The sequence below is a fragment of the Thermobia domestica genome, chromosome 14, assembly GCF_964235325.1.
Source record: "Thermobia domestica chromosome 14, izTheDome1.hap1.1, whole genome shotgun sequence".
NCBI classification, from domain to species: Eukaryota; Metazoa; Arthropoda; class Insecta; order Zygentoma; family Lepismatidae; genus Thermobia; species Thermobia domestica.
Window position 1 is genome coordinate 172,597,462 of NC_137467.1, and position 21,271 is coordinate 172,618,732.

A 21,271-nucleotide genomic window follows, 5' to 3' on the forward strand; every position below is an offset into this window, starting at 1 on the left:
TTATAGTCTGAGGACTGGCTGCACCCTGCTTTCTCAGTTTTTACCTTCTCAGCAAAACTTGTGTCAGAGATTCTGGGCATTTCTTTGGAACTCGTCGGTAGCATAATTCAGAATGGCTTGGGTATGCTCAAGTTCTCGACATAATGGGTTCCTAAAATATCTGTCAGGAGAATAAAAGAGTGACGGCATTAAGAGAAGTCGTCTTCCAATTTGACCGTAATGCTGATCAATTTCGCTCACGAATAGTAACCATAGATGAAATATGGTTGTACCACTATGATCCTGAATCGAAACAACAGTCAATGGAGTAGTAGCACTCATTTCTTCATCAGCCCAAGAAGTTCAAGACACGGAAGTAGGTTGAGAAACTGTTTGCAACATTCTTCTGGGATAAGTATGGAGTCGTACTCATAGACTACCTCCGCAACGGTCAAATATTTAATCCAGAATCTCTACATTATTTACAAAGCTGAAAGAAAAATGCAAAGTTCAACGCCGCGGAAAATGAAAAGAAAGGAATTCTGTTTTTTCAGGAGAATACATCTGTCCATCAAGCCCCTGCGAACACAACTGACATTGCATAATCTAGGATTTCAATGTCTAGATCATCATTATTATTCCGCAGATTTAGCTCCGTCTAACTATTACGTGCACTTATTTCCCAAACTTAAATAACACTTGAAAGAAAGCCATTTTAGATCTGATAGGGATGGTGCGAGGAAATCTTCAGATTTTTTAACTTTTCTGCAAAAACTGGAGCACTGCACAAGGTAGTATATTGACTCTCGGGGAAAGTGTAGAAGTAAAACTTTACCATTCCACGTGCACTCCTTCTGGGTTGGGCTACGAATTTTTCAACAGTCCCTAGTCAATATGGTAGACGTCACGTCAGTACTTTGAAACAAAATAAGTAAGGGAGCACTAGTGTAAACCAATTACTAACTAAAGATCAGCACTCTGACAATACGTTTTATTGGGAATCAATTTAATTCCATAAATTTATTATTATCATTTGCAGGAAAGGAAAACACAACTCTTTTTACCCCCTTCAAAAAATTAAGCCCTGGTAGTTGCAAACTAAGCTGTTATAAGCACATCCTCTGAATATTAAAAGCCGAGAATAATGTTTCAGAAAAAAGAAGTATAGAACCTTTAAATAAAACAAAATATGAAACTGGAAAATTCAAACCTGGATAAATACAAACAAGTTACGTAACTGGTTTTACCTTTCTTTTGTTTCCAATCGAAGTTGATCCAATGAGAAGAAAGCAAGTCGACCAAATCTACTATTGTTCGCTAGGCACAATAATTAAAAATCATAAGAAGTATAACTAAAATTTACCCCAAAAGGCGCTAAATTAGAAAACAGAAATACTCAGACGCTCAAAGAAGAAAGCTTGAAGACTTATCTGCCACATAGTAAATGCATGGAAAATAGACTACAATTTGACAATGAGCTTGATTATGATACTGATATAAAACACTACGTGTAGAATGTTTAAAGATTGTAGGAGTCTGGGGGGGAAGGCAGTCTAGCTGGCAGAAGTAGCTACTAGGGGGGCGCTCGCCCCCCTTGCCCCCCCTCTGGCGTTGTCACTGCCTGACACCAACATAAGACAAAAAATTCAGACCAACCTGGGTGCACAAATGCTTCCTTTTCGGAGTTATAGGCTGTCAAAAACACGAAAAAGTGAACTTTAAAGGTCCATAGTTCCAAAACTATGGGACCTACCGCAGTCGGGTCAAGACTTCACTTAGGAACTAATATGTGCTCTATCCAAAAATACATGTTTCAGAATCCTAAGGTACTCACGCAACAATTTCTATAGAGGCAGTTTGGCTACGGGCATGTAATTTGAAGTACTCACCAACTACCTCTATAAAAATTGTTGCGGCAGTATCGCAGGATTCTGAAACTTGGATATTTGGATAGGGCACGTACTAGTTCCTAAGTGAAGCCTTGACCCGACTACGGTAGATCCCATGCTTTTGGAGCTATGGACCTTTAAAGTTCACTTTTTTATGTTTTCAGTAGCCTATTACTCTGAAAGGAAGCATTTGTGCACCAAGATTGGTCTACACTTTTTGTCTTATCTTGATGTCAGGAATCACCTCCCAAACGTTGTCGGTGTTGTTTTGAAACACCCTGTATATTACAAAACTTCTAATAATACGTTTCTTTCGCTTATTAGAACTGAACACACTTTCAATTATCACATAATCACGATTAATAACTCAATTATATTACACCTTTGAGATACGACTGTTAATTAACCTGATTCCATCGGAATGATTTCTGAATTTATCAACGTGGAAGTATACTATGTCCGAAGTTACTATTATGCAAATATGCAAGACCAAACAAAAGGGTATAAGTGTCAAAATACAGACAATCAATATTTGGTATCCACGTTGATGACAAATAAATATCACTCGATGGTTTAATCTTGGGCTACACTATTTTAAATTTACCACCCTTATAACGTAAATTTACACCAGTATATTTCATATACCAGGTTATCATAAAATAAATATCGCTGTTCAGAGAACTCTGGAGACGTAACCACTTGACAGAATGCAACCAAACCTAGTAGGAGCATATTTGGAAACATGCAGAAGCGATTAGTGCAGAAAATAAAATTAGTTCTGATTTTCGCCACCAGAGGTAATTGTGGTGCTGTACAACATCAAATAAGTACAGCGTGTAAGAAAAACGACACTAGTCATGCTGAATGATAAGAAAGACCGTAATTGCCTCTCCTATGGGTCTCGTGGCATTGATTACCAACGCTATTAATACCCCGAGGTCAGTGGCGGATTTATTGGGGAAGCGGGCTTTTGAGCTGAAGCGTCCTTTTATAATTCTTGGGTATCTTACGAAAACGACGTTAAATGTTAGACTTTCCTGTGGTCATAAACTGTGGACTCCCTCCAAAGTTACAGGAAAAGATTAGTGTCAAATATCGCCTCCAGAGGCTATTGTGTTTCTGTTCAGTGTTATGTATGGTGTGATATGGAAGACAAATGATATTACTGATATTCAATGAAAGAGGTGTCATAATTATGCTACCCCGTGCGACGCGTGGCATTGATTTGTACTGCTATTAATAAACTCCGTAGTGTAGTGATGTGTTATGGGAGATGATGGTGGCGTAGGATTCTGCCCAAAGGCAGGTCTTTGACGTGAAGGTCCCTGGGCAAGAAAATCCGTGATGATTGGTTCCGTGTGAGATGATGATGACGTTCTAAGGACGGGACCTACAGGATAGGATGGTATCCGACTTACGTGTATTCACCGGAAATCGAACCCGGGATCCCTTGATCACAAGGCAAAGAGTGGGGAATTAAAAAAGCCAATATCGGATTACCATCAGCTCACTGCTGGCACATAGTGGCGCTCTAATCCGCAACACATGCAGGCGTGAGGAAGCACCTGGAGAGGTAATTACAGCCTTTCTTATCACTGAGCATCACTAGTGTCGTTTTTCTTCTTACGCTGCACTTAATTGGCGTTGTACAGCGCCACAATGACCTCTGGTCGCGAAAATTGGAACTAATTTTGTTTTCTACACCAATCGCTTCTACATGCTTCCAAATATACTCCTACCAGATTTGGTTGCATTCTATCGAGTAGTTAAGTTGCCAGAGTTCTCTGAACAGCGATACTTATATATATATATAGGCAGCGATTTTTATTTTTTTTATTTATTTTTTATTTTTTATTTATTTATTTATTTATTTATTTACATTCCCACATTCAGTATACGATGTTTGGATGGAAACATTAGATGCCTGAGTTGAAACAGACGTAGGCTTCGGGAAGTTCCAACAACAGATACAAATGTGGGACCCGAATGCTCTCTCTGATCTCTTTTTGAAAAGCAGGACAGTCCTTAGACCGATCAGAGTGATTTCCCTTACAGCTATCCAATAGGGCTTGGTCGGTACACAAGGCTTCGCATCATGACCTTTCAGATTACAATTCACACAAATAACACCAGTCGCATTACACTGCAGGTGTACCTGAAGTGCTGATGTTCAAATAAGCCACGAGGACCGGGAATGTAGGGACGTACTTTTAACCAGCTTTGACGGATTCCGGAAGAGTAGACTAACTGAAAGTAAGAATCGGTAACTGAGTAGCAACCAATTCACCTGACTTCCTATTCTTAATACGAGTTACTTGTATAATATGTGGATCAGCTAACTCAGATTTGATCTCTTCAGAGGTTGAAATACCAAAATGAGATCACTTCCTGACATTAGGCAGACGGTGAGGTTCCTCTCATACAGATCACTATCCAACTTAAGTAGCTTCGCAGTTTAATTCTCATCTAAACTTTCCACTAACAAAGTTCGCAACTCTCCTAACTTCTTTGACTTATCCGAGTGTAGAAGTAGTAACTTTGTTTATAACAACAAGAGACAGGGCGTTAACACTACTCAGACAGTAAAATTCTGTACTAATATTGTCAGAACGTTTTTTAAGTACAAAATATCGCATTACAGGAGACACGATACCAGGGGCGGCTTGCCTATAAGTGCTGCAGAGCTGCAGAACTATCAGCTATTTTAGTGGCATAAATGTATTTTCAATTGAGTTGAATTGTGTTTAATTTAATCAAGGTAATAATATGTAATGATGATATTTGGTCTAACGATGTCCTAAAATTGTATTGCTGGATATGCTGCATAGCGTAGGATTAATGGAAATACCTACTGAAGCTTAATAATATTGCAAGAGCTGTGCACGGATTGCCCTATGCTTTAGCATTGAAACCAAAATCTTCACCAGCCGCACTGTATTACGTTTTCCTTGTCTCTTAGATAGGATTTACTAGAGCTGCACTCCCAGCAGCTCAGAACTCACGAATACTTCCGAAGAAGCCGAAGACACACGACGTGATGTACATGAGGCTCCCTTCTCTTGTTTTTGATAACGGTGTTCAGTGTAATTGTTGTGCGCTTTGAAAGTAATAGCATTCCATGTTCAAGTTGGTGCAAATTTTCTGAACAAACACAATTTGTGTGACAATTTTAAGGAAACCATAAACCTTTTGGAAATTCTTCTAATTACCCCAACGACAATAGCTGAAGCAGAACGTTACTTCTCTAATTTTAAAATAGTTAAAACATTTTCGGGAAGCACAATATTTCAGGAAAGAATCAATGCTTTGGGTACCTTATCAATCGAGCGTGATTTCATATCCATCATGCCGAACTTTAATGATAGAGTAATAGGACATTTTGTACAGCAGAAGACACATCGGATAGACTATTTACAAACGATAAAATATTTATAATTCAGCAGTATTAATACAATTTCTACCTGTAGACATTACGTGAATCCGAAATTGTTATAGTATCTGAAAACATGTTTCTTACGATATGGGTATGGTATTTTTAAAGTTTGTTACACGCAACGGTGGCGTATTTAGAGAGGAGCTATAAGGCTCAAGATCCCCCGAAATTCATTTAAACTTGTAGGCATCCCAAAGGAAAAATTAAGTGCTTATTCATATGCTGTGCATAGCTTCTCCCGGAACAAAATCCTAAATACGCCACTGACACCCAATAAGCAAAACAATAGTGTTTTGGTTGCGAAACAGTAAAGTTGTATATATATTTGTTAATTTCAATTATAATTGTCATTTACGTATAACGATTTGAGTGCTAAAAGATATGCGGTTCGTGTAGATTTTATAATTAATTACTGCAAACGGGAATTTTAATATATAAAAAACACACTGTGCAGAACTACCTCAGATTATGGTATCGAGCCGCTACTGCACGATACTAATCTTTCCACATTCTCTTCTGTAGGTTAACCTTCGTTCTCGGCTCACGTCGGATTTGGATTTTCCTAGAGAATGAGCTCGGATTCGATGTTTTTTTTTCTTTTTTTTCTTTCTTTTTTTTAACCCGCGATCGCCGCAACACCATACCGAGGCGTTCATGAAGGGAACTCACGCCACTTCCCCACCAATCTCGTAGGCACGTCCTCATCGAAGGATCAGCGTGGATCCAACGTGATCAGGAAGAATGAGGGAAGCACCACACCACGAATCCCATCGACAAAAACACATGGTTCCAGAATAATAATAATAATATCATCATCATCTTTGTGCTATGAACAGCTTTTTGAAAAAAAAAAAAAAAAAAAAAAAAAAAAGCACGTGCTATCAGAGAACTACATTATGATGGAATAATAATACTAATGACAGTAATAATAATAAATAAGAAAAGAGTAAGAAAGAGGAGTACTAATATAAAATATTATGTAGATAAAGTCAGTTAAACACAAATAATTCTTTGTCAACGCTGTAAAAATTGTCAACATTATCTATCTGGTACAAAAGCTAAGAACAGATGTTTTAAAATTAGATTTTAGCTTAATGTTTCTAAACGTCATTGCTTAAAATCTATCACTCAGATCTCATAAAATTTTCATTTGCTTAATACAGTATGTCTAAAATGTGCTTAAAGAATCAGTCAATCTTTTTAAAATTTCACATTTCCAATTCAGAGGAAATAATATATCGTGCTATTTCTTATGCTATGATTTGGGACTTTAAAAGTTGTGTTCCGTAAACAGTACTGACTTACATAAACATTATCTAGTATTTTTGCATGCAGACTCTGTCGAAACTTTCTCTTCATTCGTAAGACTCTCCAAACCCCAATAATCATTCCAGTTCGTAGCTATAGAATAGCAGATCATTTTCAACTTAAAACATAGCAGTCGAATAAAATATTTTTGCACAGACTCTATCCTGTTTGTCAAAGTTTTAGAAATACGTTGCAAATTACCGAACCAAATTTTGTAATAATAATAATAATTGCAATGTTCTTTTCTTTTTCTTTCTTTATCGAAAGGATAATGTCCTCTGTAGTCTGACTCCAGTAAACTCCTTCGATAGTACACTATAATAAAAGCTCGCATGGACGGGTTAATACTATTGTATGTTAAATTATTGCTCATTAATATATTGAATCAGTATTTTTAGCATTAGCTATTACAATTTTTACGATGCCGCACGGACGTCTTAACACTAGGATCGTACCTCTCCAACTGACTTATTGCTATTGGATTAACTTTTCACGTTCAGTGTATCCAACTACAATATAATACCACCAATTCAATTACTTCTCTTTTTTGTTTTTTATGCGCACAAAAATAATTCTACTGATCTTTACAAAATATTAAACACTACATAATAATAATAATAATAATAATAATAATAATAACAAATAAAAACTCGAATTAAGAGAACACTCACAAATCAAAACCAAGTAATAAAAAAATCGTGCGGATTGTTTTAACATTATGTATATATAAATTAAAAAGATTTTTTTTATATCTACTCCCTGTTCAGCGTAAGCTCTAAACTCCAATAAACAAAATATTTGTATCCTTCCGCTTGTAACAAATACTATTGGCTAGTGATGTATCACCTCCACTTCCCACGGAGAGGAGCAAATTATACACGTGATCACAATACTGTCTCGTGTTGTCCAGATACTTAGGCCAGCAGCAGAAAAGAAAGAAAAAAACTCGAAAAATTTAGAAAAATGATATAAATTTAGCTGGTAAGCAATTTTTGCTTACTGTGTAAAGGTTTCCTTTGTTGGTGTTTCACCACACCACTCACGGAACTGGGATTCATGTGATCCATCTTCCAGACTTACAAGCAGAACACGCCTCCACAGTTGAATTGGCGCCATAATTACTGAGCATGCTTAGTGTTTATTTTTATTGTTTCATTAACGACACTCGATTGCAGTATTATTAGATAATCCGCATTGTATTTTAGTCATTTATAATAATGTAGTAGTTTTATGTGAAGCTTCATAGTGAAAGTAATAATCAAATCATATGAACTATTTTGTGGAGAAGTACAAGCGTCGGCAGGCCAACAGCAAATCAGCGATATTTAGTTTCACGTGGCTTTGTTTTTCGCAGTTTAGAGCTTAGGCCGAACAGGGTTTAGGACGGAATGGTGCATATCCAACTCTCACACAGAACAATGTCCACTGTTCATTCTCTATTGAATATCTCAACAACCACCCACGAATCCGGCAGCGGTATTCGCAACTGAAGAGGACAAGCAAAAAAGACTGTCTGTGCTCTCAGCCCCTTCCTATTCCCGAAGATCACGGTCCGCTGCATGAAGAAGAAGTAAGTTTCCTACATCAATAATGATAAAAATAATTAACAATACGCTACTGAAATCGGATCAAGTTCCATTTATAGCAAGACTTTTAAGTTTTAACTGCAATCTTTCAAAGCGCAAATGTATACATGTTTACAGGATAAAACATGTAATGGAACTTTACAAAAAGCAACTGGGAACTAAAAGAGTAAGTTTACAAGATCTAGAGACATAACTTCTTCGGGAAGAGAGGTGAAATACCAAGACTCTCAGGGAAGAATCTGATAATCTTATTTATATTAAAATAAATTAATACCTAAAATTCTTCTACTTACGTTCTTCTTATGTAAATAAGCATCATTAAGTTGAGCATTTTGGCAAATAATTCTATATGCTAAGTCCCCTGGTTCAGTGTTGAGGTCTCCCCCTAATATAACTACATGAGCACCATCTGAAGTCATTTGAATGAACTGTGACGTATCGAACGCTTGCGTCACTCGGTGAGCTTTGTAATCATCACATCTTCTATTGTATTCAGCGTGTAACTGCAAACACAAGATACAAAACAACATTTAAAGAAAAGAAAACTAATAGTAGTCAAGACAATATATATAATTTACGTTAGCTATACAGAGAGAGGATGTCTCAAAAGCCCCCCTGATTTTGGGTAACTCTGTTATTATCAAAGTTACAACGAAATGTAAGAGAAGAAACCGTCTCCAAATATGATGTTTCCAACCTAAAGTGAAGGAATTTTTTAAACCGGACGAGCCGATTGGGCTGTACACACTTTATGTGCCCAATGTTAAATGAAAATGCAACGTTGCCATTTACCTGGACCCACAACACAACTGAAAGAAATTATTGTCTTTTACGTTAACTTACCCATTTCAAACAGTAACTTTATTTACTTATGTTGTGGGTTCAAGTAAATGGCAACGTTGCATTTTCATTTCACATTAGGCCCATAAAGAGTGTACAGCCCAAATGGCTCGTCCGTTAAAAAAAAAAAAAAAAAAAAAATCCTTCACTTTAGATCGAAAACATCGTATTTGGAGACGATTTTCTCTCTTCCATTTTGTTGTAACTCTGATAATAACAGAGTTACCCTATGTCAGGGGAATTTTGGGACACCCTGTATATGAAACAACGGACGGACAGAGAGATATCTAAAATCACTTTTTCGGTATGTAGGGACCATGAAACGTGTAAATCCGTTGAAATCTACAATTTGATCGTTTTTTACGATCATAACGCTTTCTCTTCTTCTAGCGCTACTCTAAAGTACAAAGGAAAAAATACTTAAGAAAATTCTATACAAGAAAAAGAAATGAATGTGGCTTCAAGAGAACACGATAGGAAAATGTCCAAGACGAAGAACAGCGAATTCAAAAAATATTTTGAGAGCCATCACATACAACTAGACAGGACACCATACTGGAATCGCAAGTTTATTATGTTGATGAAGTTTACTGTTGAATATTTTGTTAATTTTTGTTGTGCTTTCTTGATACCTTCAGGGGTTAACCCCAGTCTCTGTCAAAATGGCTGCTGGAGAAGCCTGGGAGATAAACGCGGTCGAAGTATGGAACTAAGCAAATCATCTCTATGTGCTGAGATCACAGAAATGCGAATCCTTACCTTGGGCTTCATGTAAGCCTATCCTGCATGTAGGGCACATCTTTACTTTAATCTTACTGCCAAAAACATAATCTCTACACGAGACATATCCGTAAATTAAGATTGCAACAGTGTAGGTGAAGAAGTAATATTTTGGAACAAGTAATAGTTAGATATACTGGTTTTCATTGTTAGCCATCTGCTTTCCTTTAGTGGTTGTTCTGCATTACTAAGCCGAGTCTAGTGCGACTTAACATGTGTTTACAATGGCTGCGCCGATATAGAAACCCGCCAAACCTGAAGTGTACTCCGTCATACGTTCTCTCCAAGCACAAGTTTTGGGTTATCCACCATACAACGCGGACCTTGTGGCCACTACTTCCACTTGTTTCTTCACCTGAAGGCATATCTTGCTGGACTACATTTTTACGGCGATGAAAAGATTAAGAACGAAAAAATGTGGTTCCAGCAACAAGCGCAAGGATGCTATTACTGTGAAATACAAAAGCTGTAGCTCAACTTAAGAAGAGTTTGTACAATGGTGGTAATAATTCTTGTATCACTAAATACGTTGAAGTAGAAACTGTGTTAAATGAATAATTTTTTATGAATCCTAGTCATTGTAACCATACTTTTCGGACAAGCCTCGATGAAAAAAAAAAAAAAAAAAAAACTTTACGAACTTTTAGTGATTATATATATATAGTTGTAGCAAACTACTCTGATGAAATATCAACTTGGCGTACGTAAGATTCAGATCACAAGTTTAAAATAATTTTTCGTTCTTTCTCGTACCAGTATAAATTAGTCATAGGCAAGCAATGAAATAGTTCGCATCTATTTAAAGGGAATGTTTCTTAATGAAGCACGAAAAATTTGTGATAATTGTGTGTGTATCAAGGAAAACGAATACGAAGGGATTACTTAATCTTTTTGCCTCCACAGTGTCTCTTTGTTTACATTAATATTTATTCTTCCGAAGTAATACGTCTGTAAACCAATTGTGCCGGCAAATTGTTGTAGCAACACACTGATTATTAGTTATTAAAATAATTATAATAACTTACGTGAGCAGTATAAACGTAAACTTTAAGTCCATTATAGAGTACTTTGCAGAGTCCTACGCCTTTTCCTCCAAACCAATCTCCATGATGGATTTTGTGGGCGTAACCATTCACTGCCCACTGATGGAAAAACACGTCCTCAATGGGGAACTTCGAAAATATACAAAGACCGGAGCCTATTACACCACTGAGGAAAAAAAAAAAAAAGACTTAAAATTAACACACATATTTCACGAATAATCACGAAATCATTGATAAGAAAAAAGTCTTTAGTGCTGTCTACGTCTACTCTTCGGAGAAAACCGAAAATCGATTTTCGTAAAAGTTGCAAATCGATTTTCACATATTCGATTTTCGAAAAGGCGACAATGTTATGAAATATGAACAACACTATTTTAAAATATTAACAACATAAATAAAACACTTAATTCGTTAATTGCTTCCGTAAGTTATCCTGTACGGATTCGACTCGAATGAAAATCGAATCATTTTATAAACTATTAAAAAAAAACATGGACATTACGCAAAATGCGATGAAAAGCGACTGGAAGTTTTCGAAATGTGGTTGTGAAGAAGAATGGAGTGAATTAGCTGGGTTGAACGGAAAACGAATGAGTGGGTGTTAGAAATGGTGGGGGAGAAAAGAACAGTTTTAGATATTGCTAAGAAGAGGAAGAGAAACTATTTGGGACATTAGTTAAGAGGGAATGGTATCATGAGGAACGTTTCCGAGGTATGGTTGTCTCAGAGGAAAGAGGGAGGGACCGAAGAAGACTAAAATTAACGGACGATATCAAAACAGAGAAATCATACGTGAAGACGAAGAGATGAGCAGAACATCATGGAGCATGGAAGCTTCTCAGTTGCTGCATGTGACCTGCCAATAATAATAATAATAATAATAATAATAATAATAATAATAATAATAATGATGATGATGATGATGATGATGATGATGATGATGATGATGATGATTATGATGATGATGATGATGATGATGATGATGATGATGATGATGATGATGATGATGATGATGATGATGATGATGATGATGATGATGATGATGATGATGATGATGATGATGATGATGATGATGATGATGATGATGATGATGATGATGATGATGATGATGATGATGATGATGATGATGATGATGATGATGATGATGATGATGATGATGATGATGATGATGATGATGATGATGATGATGATGATGATGATGATGATGATGATGATGATGATGATGATGATGATGATGATGATGATGATGATGATGATGATGATGATGATGATGATGATGATGATGATGATGATGATGATGATGATGATGATGATGATGATGATGATGCAGCACTTTGCACTCTGTGTACAGGTGCAAAAATTTAAATGCCTATTGATAAACTTGTTTATACAGAAAAATGTTCCCGACAATTTATTTATGAAGAAAAAAAAATAAGATTTAACAATTCTTCTGTATATATGTTACTAACAGTGTGAGTAACTTAACTTAATAAACCACACTTCAGAATAAGTGGCTGAAACGTACAAAGAAACGAAAACTTGTAGAGTAAGAATTTCACTTCTCTCTTTAATAATTAGATTTAAAATGCGTCAATCTCTGTTTACTTTAGTTATTTGTCGAGTGTATGGAACACATTATAATATAACGAATTACTCATCTACTAACATCCTTCAGTCAAATTTTCCTCCAATATTTTTCAAGCACTACAATCAAAATGGTCAATCCTCCTTAGGGACAAACACATGCTAAAGTTCCTAGATGCTAGAAGCAGATGGTTGATATTGCTCGTGAGGACAGAAAAAAAATGTTTGAAGTTAGCAAAAATTTCACCAAAGTTGGCAACATTGCGACTAAATTGCGCGATTCCTATTTGACCAATAGACGAATTTTGGCCCTCCACCGAAATATACAACTTTATACTCTTCCTGCTATTGCGATTATGTTACTAAGTACACTAGTTTCTCTACAACAGAACTTTTAACTTGACATGTTTTTCAGCTTTTCGAACAATCCGAGAGGAGGGCAGACATTTTGGAAGACTGGATATCGAAGGAGAAATTTTTTTCAGAAAAAAGAAAAAATATGGGTCTAATAATATTGCATGCAGATCCCATATAAAAAAAAAATAAATGAAATCTGAGACTATGGTGGGGACCAATTGTGGTTTGTCTGGACGACTTTAAATGGAATCGGTCCTAGTCAACCCACTAATAATGCTTTTAATATATAATCGCCATTAGACCTATTCGGAATGTTTGTAGTTTTATATATATATATATATATATATTAAGAGTAATTTATGTATATTAAAAACATATATGTTTGTTTTTGTTTCTAGTGATATAATTAGCAATGATGCTATCCCAATCTCTATCTAGATTTCCTTTATCGAAATTTAATTGTAAATTTTTTTGTCTTAATGTGACATGCTTCAAACACATTTCTTCCAATATTAGAGAAAGCTAAGTGAAGGCATTCATAGCCTGCACCAAGTGTTTGGACGCTTGAAGATGCTTTGATAACCCTGAGATAGCTTCTTTGCCCTCTAAGGACTCTCTGTTTTTTAAGATATTGCTAATGATTCTTTTAGATTTTTTTATATATTCCAGATTTATTAGCAGCAAATGGATCATTTTGTCTTCGAGTCATAGTGCTAGTTACTCGCCATGAGACCTATTCGAATCACATGTTGCTTATTTTGTATCTAGATGCATGCCACAATTTTTTAAGTTAATGTATTAAAAATAATTTATGTATATTAAAAATATATAGGTGCAAGGACTCCATGCACCAGACATGAACGCTCTATCATTGAGCTACCGCGGTTCTGCACATTTCTTAAAATATATATGTATATATATATACATACACAGCAAAATATATTATATGCTTAGTTTCCTAGAAACAAACAAATTTTCTTTCCAACAAACAAGCAATCATTAAACAAATAACAATTTTATACCTGTAAAAGTAGTGGGAATGTGGTAGTACAGTCTTTACTTTCTCGCAGATCAAATTAAAATCTGCGTTTGACCAAACTTCTTGCAGGCAGGCTAAATCATATTCTCCAGACGCAAGTCTTTCAGCTATCGCCATCATTCGAGGCTCCCGATCTTTAGACACTCCTGGGATACCCCTAAAAATTGGAATGAAACACATAAGGTTATTGGGGGTATTATGAGACACTGCCTATGGAGGGTAATTATGAGACATTCCTCACTGATCTTCAACCACTGTAGGATAAATACAAATTAAGAGCACAAGCATTTACTAACATCCTTCAGAGGCTCTGTCTACATTTATAGGTTTCAGTTTACACAATTTTGGATGTACCAATTTTTTTTTAACAAACTCATTCAAAAAAATTTGTTTTGAAATTTGAAATCCTATCATTAACTTTTATATCTACTCGAGCAGTAATATCACTGTTGTAAAAGCAATGGGTGTTGGTGGAAGCCTGGTAGGTCAGCAATTGAAGGGTAAGGAAAAAAAAGAAGGAATGTCACAAAACTGTATTTTCGAGAAAACGACGTTTTAAGACTGAAAACCGCGTATAAAGTGAATAGGGTTAGTCAAATGTTTTGCTCCTTTCCTTGGACATTTCTACATCTACGCATGCATGGCATATACAGTCAAATAGTACCAAGGGTCATCAACAGATAGGGCAAAGCACCCGTTAAAGCACACACATGAACATTTCTTGTTTTTTCCCCCTTACCCTTTAGTTACAGGTTAAATTGAATTTGTGTCCCTTGGGTATTCGTTTCAAAGTTACAAATTTTGTTGTTATTTTATCTCGTTTTGCTTATATGGAGAGTAATTATGAGACACATGCTAGATTAATATATTTAAGAAGTAACTGGAATCTGTCTCTGTATCCTAATATGTTGAGTTTCAAAAAAGGTGTATTCTGTAATTTAGGCAGTCCTATAATCTTTTTTCTTGGTAACTTTCAAAATTGTAGACCTACATTATTTTGTTGAAAATAGCCTTGGCTGCATATCCGTATACTAAAAGAAAGAAATAAACGTAGTCTAAGTTGTTTTTTAGTGGACAGCCTAGAACTTGGTCTAAATTTGATCTCATAAGCATGTTTTGTAACCTGAAATTATCTAGCATAGGCTATTAGCCTACAGACGTATAATCAACTCATAAAAATGTTAGAATAACACCAGTGGCTATTTCCACTCATACTTCAATATCACATACAGGAAGCTAGGGACAACAGGTGTCTCATAATTACCCACCCAGTGTCTCATAATTAACCTTTTGGAGGGAATTTATAAGACAGCACAAATTTTAAATTTACTCATCAACTTACGAGATGACAGGAAATTTCTTGGCAGCAAATTGTTACTCTATTGGCACCATAAACTGCTGCCCGAGTTTCTTTGAAAAAAAAACAACCCATCTGGGCACATATGAGTTCTTTCAGGTTTAATTGGGGCTTTTCGAAACATTTCAATGTCATTGGGGTAAAAGTGTTAAAATGTGATTTCAAGATTGTCATTGTCACAACTTGCAACACTCTTCACTGCTGTTTTGAAAAAAAAAAAATGACCGCCATTTTGAAATTTTACATAGGATCGCCGAGAAAATCTATACAGCAAATTTAGAATGTCTCGAGCTTCTACCTTCAAAATTTCAACTTAAAAGTCCGAAAATTGCATTCTGTAGTGTAGATACCCGCTATTTTGAAATTTTACGTTGGTTTGCGCGCCAAAATCTATACAGGAAATTTAGTGTCCCGTGTTTGTGCCCAAAAATTTCAACTTAAAAAACCTAAAGTTGTACCCTGTAGTGTGTGTGGCATAGAAAGACAAACAAACAAATGTAGATCGAGCCATCCCAAAAGCCTCAGTGACGTTTGCCAAATATGAATTCCAAATACATTAATTTAAATCAAATATATAATACATGTTTTATAAAATAAACGTTTCAAAATTTCCCTCCTAACTACGCTACATAAAACTAAACGAACTGACATAATATAAAGGGGTACTTCCGGTTGACGTGGAAACTTGAAATTTGGCATGATTATAGCTTTCCAGGACTAACCCACAGGAAAATTGCGAAAAGTGAATATTTTTATTTTTAGGGGATCTAAGGGAGGGATGAAGAAATTCCCAATATTATTTAAATGTGCGTTTTTTTGAACCTATAATCTCATGTACAGGTACTTCATATTGGAATGAAAACTTGAAATTCGGAAAGCTTGTATGTTTTCGTTAGTTTTACCTAATAAATAAATAAAAATAAATAAAAAAATCCAAGTTTAGAGTGGTTTTATGGAGAACTGAAAAATCTTCCCCATCTAATTTATAAGGGGCGTCTTTTACACCCCAAAATTATTGGGCACTTCCTGTAGGACTACAATGATTAAATTTGACAGTTGCTTTTCGGGTTTAACGGCAGGAAAATTGCCAGAAATGAATATTTTTACTTTTAGGAGGTCTAAAGGAGCGATGAAGAAATTATCCATATTATTTAAATGGGCCTTATTTTGGACGTATAATCTCGTATTTTAGGTTTTAGAATTTGAATAAAAACTTGATATTCGGTATGGCTGTACGTTATCATTAGCGTTACATAGGTAAATCACTAAAAATAAAAAATAAAAAAAAAAATCCAACTGCACAGTGGTTTTATGGGAAACTGAAAAATCTTTCCAAAGTTATTTATATGGGACATCTTCTATACCCCAAATGCTTAGGCACTTCCGGCAGGATTAGAATGATTAAATTTGGCATGATTGTAGCTTTCCGGGACTAATCCACAGGAAAAAAAATGCCAGAAGTAAATATTTTTAGTTTGTAAGGTGTCTAAAGGGAGAATGAAGAAATTCCCATGTTATTCAAATGGGCGTTTTCTTGGGATACAAAATGGTTGAAATATGTAAAGAAAATTGAAATTTGGTAGAATTGTGGATTTAAGCGATGTGAGACCGTAGGCAGAGCAAACGCGAGGGTCTGGGGGCGTTGCCCCCGGATAGCCAAAGACTAGTGCCTTATATGAAATTAAATATCTTTCAGCTAAAATAAATAGTTTTACTGTTGAAGCATTCACTTCCGAGCCTTTGTGCGTTCAATTGCTGGAATTTCCCGAGCACTTCTTATACGATTTTTTTTTCCTCGAAAATGCAGCTTTCTTTACTGCACATGGAAATTTCCATTACTACGGAAAGTTGAATTCAGTACTTGAAACAGTAAGCATTACGTAGTCTTCGGAACTCCGGGCATTAAGCTTCTTAAATTTGATAAGAATTTTTACGCTATTACTGGTGTTGATTCTACAGAATGCTTATTTGAATAGTAACAAATGACTTAACTGAACTGTTGTTGTTGGAAAGCCAAATTTTACTGAAGAATAGTTGTGTTATCATCAAAAATACGAAATGATACTAATAGTGTTACTAATGTATTTACATATTTACTGGTAGTTCCGGCACTTATGGCCTTAAACCCATCAAACGTATAGGGATAACGTCCCTCGGCGTCACTGAGTCGGTGAGCACACTATTCACGGAAAGTATTTTCTAAAATATAAAATTGCGTATTTTACTTGAAATAGGCTATCAGCATAATTCATACATTAATTTGTTCTATAATTATCTCAAACTAAGTTCTTTTATTCATTCAGTGCATTTAGAAGGTCTTATGTTGAATGTTGTTGTATACCTTAACGTGAAAGTATCTAATTCGCCCAAGCGAAGATCAAAATCTGATAACAGTCACTTTCAATGGGATCACCTTAGTTGTACCAATAACATACTAACAAAAAGTTCAAAAAACCCAGATGGGTTTTAAAGTGAGTTTTTCCAGGTGGGTCCAACCCGAAAAAACCCACCGGGGCTTTCGGGCTGGGCCCACTTGGGCAAACCCTGACTGCTGCCCAGGTTAACTGCTTTCAAAACTAATGTAAGCTGAGTAACGTGGAAAAGATGTGAAATCTGTCTCATAATTACCCTCACTGATCCTACATACAAGTATTTAATAAACACAGAATAAAAACGACGTAGCTAGTTTCACCGCCTGGGTGTAAATGAACGATTCGCATTCTCTATTTACCACAGGAAAGTTCTGGGTTCGGAACTCGTGACCAAATATCATGACTGAAGTTCAAGTTTTTTCTTGGTTCGTATCCTTTGAATGCTGTGGTGGTGTCTTTGAACATTGATCTTACTGACATCCTTTCAAAATTTCCTTTCTATTAGACTGTTCACGATTTCGAAGTAAACTTGCTTTAGAATAATTACAAGGTTTCTTACATAAATATATTATCAACCAGAATATTATTACGAAAAGTGTCTCACCAGAGCCGGATTAAGGGAGGGGCTTAGGGGGGACTATAGCCCCGGACCTCCATGTGGATAGAGGCCTTGAATCTGATCAAAATCTCAACTGGCTTTCTAAAAAGAATCAAGAAGATACAATCTATCTATTAAAATGCTACAATAGCAATGAAAACGCCTGAGCTCCAACCTCTAACTTTTGATTTCAAACCTTTGATTTACAGTTATTTGTGATTTCACGTATAACAAAGACAAATAGTTTAAAGTATGTGTACTTGAAATAAATTATTTAAATTGATGTTTTCCAAAAAGTTTATTTTTTAAAAATTATTGTTCAAAGCCTTTGTATTTTAATAAGCCTTTTCAAAAATCAAAGCAAATAAATTGTGCTGCCATTTTTGGAGTTCTTTTAAACTATACGTTTGTGGGCGTTTATATGCTTGTGGCCAATCCTTTCAACAATGAGATCTCGGAAACTACAGGCTCTAGAAAGATGACTTTTTCACTGATCGATTGCAAATTTTGCGCAGATTGTCCAGTTCTAATTGAATATTTAAAAATAAACATGGCCATTATTTCTTTATTACATTTTTACGGGTACACTGGAAGTGTTGAAATTTTAAGAAAATAAAAAAATCTAAAGCATTATATCCTACGCATTATGCATTCCAACGCCACATAATTGTATACAGGGGTTACATATCTCTCAGGCGTTTGTTTCATGGCCAAATGAGAATGAAAAACGAAGGATAGTAATTTCTCCAGTCTAAGTTGAATCTTTATTACTTGAAGTGTTTTGCTCAATGAACACCATATTTCACTGACATTATAATTAATTCTGTATGTAATGTATTTGCTTATTACATACTACATGCAAGAAAAAAGAAAACACTGATCATACATGAATTAGAAACTCCAACTGGAAGTAGGCTCAATCTTGTAAATGGTGCGCGATATTAAAAAAATATTGAAAAAAAATCTCCCTTGCAGATTTTTATCAAGACATCGTTCATTTGTGTCTGTAAAGGGACATGTATCTTGTTCTGAGGAAACGACAAGGAAATCCATGCTCATATGTGATTGATGCGCTGTGTATAGAGCTCAGGTCTGCTGCAGAACTTTTATTATTATTATTATTATTATTATTATTATTATTATTATTATTATTATTTTGTATAGCTGTGTTACGTATATCCTCGTTGTCCAAAATCGCTGAAGTAATTCGTCCAGAACAAAAAATTGACAAGATCGATCTTCCTGGAGTTTCGAAATTTGGATTCTGTGCAAAATGCACGAATGCATACCCTGGGGCCCGGTGAGCAGAACTTTTTATTTTTTGTGTGTGGCTGTGTTAATTAACACTCCACAATAAATGTTCAACTACTTTAACTAAAATTAAAAAAAAAAAAAAAAAAAAAATGCGCGTCCTAAATTTGCCAATGAAATTAATGTTTACAACAACTAAAAATAAATTGGGGACATCCACATAGAGCATAAATTGAAAAGACATTGGAATTCTGCATAAATTATTAATGTGAATAGTGTTTTGGAAAAATAATGCATTATCGGGAAATACAGGGACAACTGTTACGGACAATCAAAATTGATTGATTGATTGATTTTTACGTTCCGTTCAGCAGCGAAGCAATATGAGACGTGGACCTAATGATTAACGTGGAATCCGAATGAAATGAGCTCCCGCCGGGAATCGAACCCGGGTCTCACGCGCCAAAGGTGTGTTCGCTAACCGCTTAGCCACGGATGAACTCAATCAAAATTGAAATTCTATCACTTGAAAATATTACGATATATTTTCGAAGGAAGTAGGTTGACTTTGGGGAAAGTTTTACTGTTTGTTATGTAGGCCTATTAGTGTAGGCCTACGAAACCGTGACAAGCGCTACTGAAACTCATATCATTGCTACAACCCACCTGCCTTCACTACCTGCGATTACGCGCGCACCGAGCATCGTTGACGCGCCTGCTCCTTTGGGTGCAACCCGCGTTACTGCGCGGGACCTTCAGGTTCGCCCTACCCTGACTCATTGGGTAGCATTTGTAATTTTAGCGGCCACCTAGCATAAGTTGGTTTGCGTTTTTGCACTCTAGATTTTATGTCATACGCCTTATTTATACGCAAATAGTAATTTTTTATTCCAAACTAAAATTTACATGCTTCTGGTTTGAAAGTTAGCTGACTTGTAAGTCAGCCTAACCTAATGTAATGTAATGTTATCTAATCTAATCTAACCAAATCTTGGGTGCAGTTTTACTATACGGATCCACAGAATCTAAAATGTACGGATTTTTTTTTTTTTGTCGAGAACAGAACCCAACGAACTCCTGTGGAGCTTTTGACCCGTTCCTACTCCTATTATTATTTATACTATGGATCCATATAGCAAAACTGCACCCGGCAATAAAGCACAATTGTTGTAAATTAAGTGCAAAAGTCAATATACTTATTGCCCCCTTTGTCGTCCATACACATTCCTAGCGTACAAGGTAGTTACCAAATAACGGATCTGTAAATTACAATTGCAGTTTATTTCATTTTCGCTGGTAACAGATTACAATATAAAATATGCAAATATTTTAAACCGTAAATGTAAGAAGTAAACAACAAAAACATAGCTAAAACTACAGACCTACCAGCAGTTTAGTGTCAACACAGTGATTGTACTTTTCATATTTAATGTAATTATTGTTACAAGAAAAAAAATAACTATTTTAAATTCTACATATGGTCCCTACAGAAACACCTTTCCTGTTTCCGCTTGACGTGAAGAAAATCAAGCAAATCTTCCACCGCATTTCGTTTGTCACTTTTCACCAACTTGTATACGTCAAAAAAAATATATATATATATCTTTAATTTTTTTTTTTTTTTTTTAAATATCCATGCTAAACTTTGGGCCTCATTTCGTAACGTTCTTCGCAAATGTGGGTGGCAATGCTACTCAAAGAAGTAATTATCGGAAACATTTATAAGTAATAAGCAATTATCGGAAACATTTTGTCGTGGTAGGACAAGTTTAGACACTCCACTCGAAATAAGTTTTGAAAAATGATAATCCTTTCACTAATTTCCTTCTTATTGTTCTAAATAAGAGTGGGTGAC

At 35.6% G+C, this 21,271-nt stretch overlaps 1 protein-coding gene across 2 annotated transcripts in view; it reads right to left on the minus strand.

The window, feature by feature from the left end:
* nSMase (neutral sphingomyelinase) overlaps positions 1-20,998 on the minus strand; it is a 48,069-nt gene extending 27,071 nt beyond the window's left edge. Inside the window, exons 1-4 of one of the 2 annotated variants that reach the window (XM_081739192.1) lie at positions 20,803-20,998; positions 13,822-13,995; positions 10,841-11,024; positions 8,489-8,698 (exon numbers count right to left, since the gene is read on the minus strand). In XM_081739192.1, the coding sequence (XP_081595318.1) occupies positions 8,489-8,698; positions 10,841-11,024; positions 13,822-13,995; positions 20,803-20,840 (606 nt within the window). In that variant the 5' untranslated portion in view covers positions 20,841-20,998. The remainder of the gene's footprint in view (positions 1-8,488; positions 8,699-10,840; positions 11,025-13,821; positions 13,996-20,802) is intronic. The other variant, XM_081739193.1, reaches the window with a different exon arrangement.
* Between the last annotated feature and the right edge of the window lie 273 nt (positions 20,999-21,271).